This window comes from Nanorana parkeri, unplaced genomic scaffold (genome assembly GCF_000935625.1).
Source record: "Nanorana parkeri isolate BGI_ZX_2015 unplaced genomic scaffold, ASM93562v1 scaffold178, whole genome shotgun sequence".
NCBI classification, from domain to species: Eukaryota; Metazoa; Chordata; class Amphibia; order Anura; family Dicroglossidae; genus Nanorana; species Nanorana parkeri.
The window spans coordinates 1,623,734-1,632,086 of record NW_017306446.1 but is presented as its reverse complement, the minus strand read 5'-3'; the positions used below and the strand labels follow the sequence as shown (position 1 = coordinate 1,632,086).

The window sequence follows — 8,353 nt, the reverse complement described above, 5'->3', positions numbered from 1 at the left end:
ATGATAATCGCAAAGTGTATGGAAGGCGTGCGACCGTTTTTACTGTACGGTCGCACGTCTTTTGTCTAAGGAGCATGCTAGAAAACCAGCCGAGAATGGTGCGATTTACGGCTGGTTTTTAGCATGTTCGTAAGATCAATGCCGCACAGGCCGGTGTGCGCACGCGCACACTGCCCGTTCAGCATTGCGGTCATCGGAAGCCCGCCCCTCAGGGGGGCAGGCTTGCGATGATCGCAAGTACGATCTGCCTGTCCAAGATGGGCAGATCGTACGTTTTTTTAATTACTTTACATCCATCGCAAGACTAAGGTCTTGCGATGGTTGTAAAGTGTATGGCCACCTTTAGAAAAGAGGAAGTGGGAGGGTAAGGAGTCACTGTTGAGACTCATATGTCTGCAATTCTGAGTTAGTGTTATTGAGCTCTGCAAACACCAGACTTTTTACAACAGGAGGTAAGGAGAAACTGGAAAACATGTAAAGGTGACCTAACGCTTCAGATACTGGCTGCATAGAAAATACTTATATACAATAGAATAAAATAGGTATAAAGCCACTATCCCCCCCCCCCTTAAATATAACTAGATTGAATGGGGATTTTATTTTTTTTGCATTGGCCTTGAATTCAGCTTTAATGCAATATTATTTGTTTCTTGTAAAGTAACTATTAACAAGAAGTAAGTAAAGTGTGTTTATATGTTTATCTTTTTTCTGACATGTTTGCAACTATTTATTATACATTATATTTTGCATTGGACACATATTTAGACTTACCAGGACCAGGTGGTAGTGATATAGTTCAATGATGAGTGCCATAAATAGCCTCTGGTTAGAGTTTATCCCCAAATTCAAATGACATTATATTTGGACTGAAATTGAAAAATTCGGATGTCCCAAGCAGACTCCAAATTGTTATTTTTGTCAAAAGGCTCCTGAGAAAAAGGCAGTGCCTTTATCTGCTTCTGCTATTGTCTGAGCCCCCATTGTCACCAAATCCCACCCTTCTATCTTAGCATCCCTGGTGAAATATTCAAGTGGCCCATGCTGCTTTGCATTATGTGATGATTTGTAATGCACTTTTTTTGGAGGCAAGGGAAGATTTCCATTGCCTTCAATGGGACTTCTGGTGCAACATTTTCACATTTCGAACGTGAGTGAATTTGAAAAGGAAATGGCCGAACCACAAATGATGAAATCATTCCCTTATCTCTACCTCGGATCAGTGTAAGTGCGGCTCTTCCCCGGGAAATTAGAACTGTCCAATTATCTCCATTGCTGGAGCACGGTTTTCCTTTATCAGACCATTTATGATCAGCTCAGCCGTTTAATGACTATAAACTCCTCAAGATTATACAGGGAGAACATGGCTGTCCTGGAGTAATCACTTCCATCAGAGCTCCGCGATGGTCATTTGCTGCTCTCTATTTATAAGGAGCACACTGAAGGGGCTGTTCTCGTGATCTGTCTGGGTCCCAAGGCATGTGCCACTTCCAGGTAAAGGGAGTATTCCTACTAGACGTGTGATTTTATTTAGTTCTGAATCAAAATTCGGATGAATTTTCAAAAATTTTCAGACATTCGGACACATCAGAATTTCCGAATCCCAGTGCATGAGAATGTGTCCGAATCTGAATTTCCATTTACTAATTTCGGATCCCGTCCAGATTTTGTTCAAAAACTAAACTGAATCGGACATGTGACTTTTCTGGCCAATCAGATGTGTTTATCGGTTTAATGCATCCGAATGGGTCTGAACGTGAATTTTCATCACGGCAACATGGGAGCCATATACAGTATATACATATAATACTAAAGCTGAGGCACCTAGACCCGAATGGCATTCCAGATCCGAATTTCTGAATTGCATTTGGAAGCTCCTAAATGCCATTCGGGTCTGGGAGCCTCAGCTTTAGTAATATGTGACACCCTCAGATGCCAGTCAGTGAATCATCAGGAAGAGTGTCCATCTTGCGGGCATCTCCAAAGCTGGTCCGTTCTGGCTCCAAAATATTTGATAAGCTGCGCTGCCTTTGAAGAAAGAAGAAAAAGCCTGGATCATACAGATAGTCCATTCCTCGTGCAGTCATGGTTGCCCCTTCGTAAGGCAAGGTCCTTTGACTAACCAGGGGCAGATGGACTGGGCGCTGGCTTAGAGTCCTCCACCGAGGAGCTAAGAGATGACCTAAGAGAAGGCGTAAGATCATAAATCGGAGGTTATACCTCGAGGTATCCATCACTGAGATGCAAAACGTCTTCACTAGACGATAGGGGGGCCTTCTCTGGTCGAATAAGTGACATTGAGGCAAGGTTCTCCCAAGAGCTCTCTCGAATCAAGAAAACTGTTTCTCAGCAACAATTAATCCGGTCATCACAGGACTTAGCCGACAAATCACAGACATCCCTTTCTAGCCACCCTTCTCCGGATTCTGCTCCAACCCAAGTGCTTAAAGACTCAAAGCCACCTGAAATACCATTAGGGTCTGGGAGCCTCAGCTTTAGTAATATGTGTATATGGCTCCCAGACCCGAATAGCATTCAGAAGCTCAAAAATGCAATTCGGAAATTTGGATCCCAAATGCCATTGGGGTCTAGGAGATTCATCTTTGGTGTTAAAGGAGAACTATGGGGTCAGTGTTTTTCCCCATAGTTCTCCTTGGGGTAACGGGAGGACACAAACTAGCGTCCTCCCGTTACCCTAAGCTCAGTATACCGCGAGCTACAGCTCGCGGTATACTGAGACGCCGCAGCCGGAGCGCATCCCGACTTAGATGACGGGATCCGCCCAGCTGCGTGAGTGACAGCTGGCTCTGCCTATCTAGAGGCAGAGCCAGCTGTACCCGCCCCCTCGCCCGTCCGTTCCGCCAGTCAGCGCTGGCAGATCGGAGCGGGGAGAGGGGAATCCAGCCCCTCCCCCTGTCACGGCAGAGAGCCGTGACAGGATCGAGAGGTGAGGGAACCCGGTATGTGTTCTCTCACCTCCCGATCTACTGAGCCGACCTGTGACAGTCTCATTGTCACAGGTCGGCTTAGAACTATGAGGTGAGTGGGAATCACTCATGTCATAGTTCTCCTTTAATATCTGTATATGGTTTTCTGTGGTAGTCGCAATGAATATTCGTACCTAAACTCATCCGAAACTAACGCAATTCAGATCTCGTCCGAATCTGAAACCTGAACCGAATTGAATTTCGGATCCGAAATCCGAAATAACGAAATATCCCAACCGAACTGAATTTTTTGGCAGCTTTCATGTCTAATGCCTACTTTTGTGTGACAATCTTTGTTGCAATATGAAGATTGTCATTGCTGGTCACCTTCTGAACACAAAAAAGTCTAAAGTCTTGCAAAGCTAAAACTATGAAGAGCATTAAAGTGCAGATTTTTTTTTCAGCATTCCCATAGGCCTTCCTTTGAGTCTGGGGCCCCAGTAAACCGCCCTTTCTGCTCTTATTAGAATCCACCACTGCACAGCTGATCTAATACTCTTAGAAATAGTCAAACGCCAACATTATATGTTTTTATATTATGCATGCATTTGTTAATTGTATCTCAGAGACACAGTTGGCTTGTTTATAATCCCCATCAAACTAATGATTGATACACTTTGCTTGGATAATACTATAATGTAATGTGTCATACAGCAAGGTGACTCTACTTCAGTCTAAGCAAACCTGCTAATTAACCAAATACCAACATATTTATCAAATACTATGATGGACATTGCATTTATGCGTACATTTGAAGTACACCATAGCAACCAACTATCCCTTAGCTTCCATTAACTAATATACAGTATACAGGTCAATGTTAATTGGTTGCTATGGCATACAAGAGATACATACTTACGAATGTAATGTTAGTAAATAACCCTAAAATACTAAAATAATACACAAAGCTAAAGCTGAACTCCAGGTAAAACAGCAAAATAAACAGATGAAAAACATATAAGGGAGATGTAATTCTGTCCATCCATGCCAGAGATTTACACAACTCTGCCACACGGCACAGCCCTGTCTAGCAGGGATAGAGACCTGATTTTTCTCTGCTGCAGTTCAGTAATAATTACAGGTCTTGTCCCTCCCACAGCCTGTGACTGGCAGCAGCCTGGTTTCTAGGTCACTCTGCTTTCCCCACCTATTAACATGCCCCTTGCACTGCAGCATAATTGATTGGCTCATTGTACCGCTTCTCCAATTATTTTGAGTCTTTTTTTATCTGCCTGCAGTTCAGCTTTGACACATATAAGGGGAAAATGCTAGGATAGGAATGTGGGAGTTGCCAGTATGGTTGAAGGTGCAAGTAACAGTTTTGTCATTCTCATCCTTAGTTCACTGCTTAGTGAGTAGCTGGCCTGAATTATGCAGGACAGGAGTAGCAAGTTCACTGGCTGCATGCCTGGGTGGGGGGTGGGGTATCTATGATTGTCTTGGTAGTGAAGCAAGGATGACAGATCCAGAGCTTGCACTTTAAAAAAACAAGTCAGTGGTGGCAGCTCACATATTTCAGTTCCTGACAGGCTCTGTTTAAAATGAATATATATAATTATTGGACTAAAACAGATTCTGAATCTTTCTTTTCCATTGCAGTTTTTTACCAGAAGGGGGGCTGAGGCGAGGCAGCATCAATGGTGCTGTCCCAGACTCTCCCCGACCACTTCAGAGTCCCAGAACTCCTATTCTACCTCCTCCTTCTCCCCGTCTAGGCCAAAGGCCGTCTGCCAATCCTCTACCAAGCGGCCGTGGCCTACCCAACCCTCTCACACCAAGAAAGAAAACCCAGATGCCTTCACAGTACCAAGACACAGTGGCTGAGGAGTTTGAGGAGAAGGTTAAGAGGCCAAAGTCCTCAGCCGGCTCTCAGGTCAGTGGTCAAGAGTCTCGCCCTCAGACGCCAGTCAGTGAATCATCAGGAAGAGTGTCCATCTTGCGGGCATCTCCAAAGCTGGTCCGTTCTGGCTCCAAAATATTTGATAAGCTGCGCTGCCTTGAAGAAAGAAGAAAAAGCCTGGATCATACAGATAGTCCATTCCTCGTGCAGTCATGGTTGCCCCTTCGTAAGGCAAGGTCCTTTGACTAACCAGGGGCAGATGGACTGGGCGCTGGCTTAGAGTCCTCCACCGAGGAGCTAAGAGATGACCTAAGAGAAGGCGTAAGATCATAAATCGGAGGTTATACCTCGAGGTATCCATCACTGAGATGCAAAACGTCTTCACTAGACGATAGGGGGGCCTTCTCTGGTCGAATAAGTGACATTGAGGCAAGGTTCTCCCAAGAGCTCTCTCGAATCAAGAAAACTGTTTCTCAGCAACAATTAATCCGGTCATCACAGGACTTAGCCGACAAATCACAGACATCCCTTTCTAGCCAACGTGCTCCGGATTCTGCTCCAAACCAAGTGCTTAAAGACTCAAAGCCACCTGAAATTCAGGAACAAAAGCCAGCAACTATGGTCACTGCCCGGAAGCCTCTTGCACGAAGCTTTGCCACCGCCAACCAAATGTCGCAAGACAAGGAAACTCGGGGAGTCATAAGCCAGACAACTTCAGTGCCAGAAAAATCATCCAACGGTTCAATTATTCACCATGAAGTTGTTAAGCAAACAGAAACCCGCCTGATGTCACAAGCACCTCCAAAAATCAATATCGTTGCTCCAAAACCAGTTTCGGCCCACGCGCAAATGCCAAAGCAGGATGTTACAGATTCCAGGCACCGGAAAGTTCCAGACCGTGGAAGTGAGCCGCCGCCACCCAGCACACACGCTCCACCAGCTCTGGAGATAGCACACAGAGGGATAGGGAGGGAAAAGGGAACTTTGAGTGCAGACTCCAGAGGAGAGACCAGATACCTCCCATGGGCTGTACCACCTGAACCTACCAAAAGAAGCCAAGCCCCGCAAGGGAAGGGTGGGGGGCAAAGCAAAAAGCACAGTGACTCACACACTAGTGGCAAAAGCAGCAAAACATCCAAAAGCAAAGGAAAGAGTCGACGGCACAGGGTCATGTCACCAGAAATAGGTATGTCGATAAGAGAGGACAAATGCAATAAATAAAAGTGCTACAAAATAACATTATAGGGAAGTGAAATTCCGGGGCAGTGGGAGGAAAACCGGAAACTGGTGTGGGGAGATATTGGGGGTCCTGAGAGATGATAGAAGATGATGGGTGATTAAGCTCACCAGCATCTGCTGAAAACTTGAATCCTCTACCAAGCAGATCTATACCCAATCAAATCTCATAAAAGCTTAAGAGGCACTCAGGACATTTACAAAATTACCCCTTGCAGTGGGGCTACCCCCACACTGCAAGAGTTAATTGCTCGTTTTGGTCTAGGGTCTAGATATCCCTGCAGCCTCTTCTTCATTCTACCCAAATACCCCAACTATTAACAACAATGTATCTTATTCCAAGCTCGCTCCCGTGATGGACTGCTCCCGTGATGGACTGCAATCTCACGTTTAGTTTGTTAATTTGTGGGAATGCTACGATACCTTCCCCGATACCGGAACTTCTGTTTAGAGGAAAGGGAACATGGAGACAGCTTCCAATGCGATCAGGAAACTGGGCGTCGAGTAATGACCCACCTCTCGGCCTCCCGATTGGCCGGGAAGCCGGCTCCATGCTGATTCCTGGCCAATCAGCATCGAGCCAGCCGAACAGGAAGCTGGGAGCAGGGTAATTACTGATTACTGAGCCGGCTCGATGCTGATTGGCTGGGAAGCCGGTTTCCCGGCCAAGCACAATCAAGCTAGCCAGACAAGATTGCCCGAGATTGCTCCATGACAGCGGAAGCACCGGTATCGGTACTTGGTATCGACGAGTATCGAAACCAAAGAATTGGTACTCGTACTCAATACCGAAAAACCGGTATCGGTGCATCCCTAATAATTTGTATTGAGATTGTAGTATATCCTGGGAGCGAGCTTGGAGCGGTGACAACTTCACAACACACACAGGGACCATGGGGAACAAAAGTAGCCCCCCTCCAGAAGGAAGGACAGTGTCAGCACCAATTCAGATTTTAGATGTTAGTCCCCATTCATTTCAATGGCAGCGGATGACGACACATGTTACATTGCATAGTAGAACTTTCCCAGCAAATGGTAACCTCAACTTTACTCACCATTTTATTGGCTGACTAAGCCTGATGAAGTAGCACAGAAAGCATAAAAAGCGCATCAATGCTCCTGAAAAATTACAGTAAAATGTGCATAAAAAGTAATAAAAACACACACGGAATGGTATGAACCAAGCCTAAAAATAAACATTTTTAAGTAACAAATATAATAAAAAAATAATATATACAAATCCCCTCCCCCTACATGCCCCATGAAATAATTCCAGAGAATACGTTTTATTACATTTCCACATTTTATAGCATCACTTATTGATTTCATTATTTCACATTGTAACATTGTTTCCAACCTTTTCAGAATCATCGGACGATTCCTACGTATCAGCGGAAGAAGATCCTCGGGAGCCCCCTGTATTTGAGATCCCCTTACAAAGTGCCCTGGTCAACGCCGGCTTAGAGGTTTTGTTAAAATGCATCATATCGGCCAATCCAGCGGCGGAGGGTAAGAGACGAATAGGCGGCACGCATTGCCATACGAGTATTACACATTTGTAGCTGAATAGTTATCATGGGCAGAGGTAGATGTCACCGTGACACTGAAACAGATTCTTCAGGCAATTGTTATCATTTTAATTCCGTGTGGATTGAGTGCATCTGACAAGGTAGAATCATCCCACAATAAGTCACTCTGACCTGAAGAATCCTCCAAAATCAGCCGCACACAGCCGGTGTCCATGAAATCAAACTTTATTACGGTTCATATTAGTAAAATCCATAGTCCAGCATATACACCACCACCACTTACGCATTTCACCACCTGGGCTTAATCATAGAGGTACCTGTCCCATGTGGTGAGACATGCAAGAGTTGGTGGTGTGGGAAGAGTGTTCTGGGGGTGTATATGCTGGACTTTGGATTTTATTAATATAAAGTTTGTTTACATGGACAGCGGCTATGTGCGGCTGATTTTGTAGGATTGTTCGGTGAGAGCGCACCTTTTGGCCTGCATCCGGTGAGATATGCAGTCGGAGATGGAAGCGGATCGGTGAGTTTCTGATGCCTGCATATAAGTTGCTCCGACCTGATCGTAAAATTAATTCCTGCCATCCTGCCACCAGGACCGGATTTGCTCTCTGCTGCCCCAAGGCCAGGTTCCTCAATGCACCCCCCAACCCGCCAACCCCCCCCTCCCCATGGAGAATGGCAGACCTGCAGGCTGCATACAAGTGATCTCGGAGAAATCACTGAGATCACTTGTACAAAACAAGCGGCGGCTTCCCCGCTGT

At 45.4% G+C, this 8,353-nt stretch overlaps 2 protein-coding genes across 2 annotated transcripts in view; both read left to right on the top strand.

Moving 5' to 3' along the window:
• The window catches only part of LOC108785774 (striated muscle preferentially expressed protein kinase-like), a 52,937-nt gene extending 47,864 nt beyond the window's left edge, over positions 1 to 5,073 (top strand). Inside the window, exon 7 of the mRNA XM_018554914.1 lies at positions 4,584 to 5,073. Within this exon, the coding sequence (XP_018410416.1) occupies positions 4,584 to 5,073 (490 nt within the window). The remainder of the gene's footprint in view (positions 1 to 4,583) is intronic.
• Positions 5,074 to 5,821: 748 nt separating this feature from the next.
• SPEG (SPEG complex locus) overlaps positions 5,822 to 8,353 on the top strand; it is a 119,299-nt gene continuing 116,767 nt past the window's right edge. The window contains exons 1-2 of the mRNA XM_018554913.1: positions 5,822 to 6,010; positions 7,426 to 7,569. Of these exons, the coding sequence (XP_018410415.1) occupies positions 5,995 to 6,010; positions 7,426 to 7,569 (160 nt within the window). The 5' untranslated portion in view covers positions 5,822 to 5,994. The remainder of the gene's footprint in view (positions 6,011 to 7,425; positions 7,570 to 8,353) is intronic.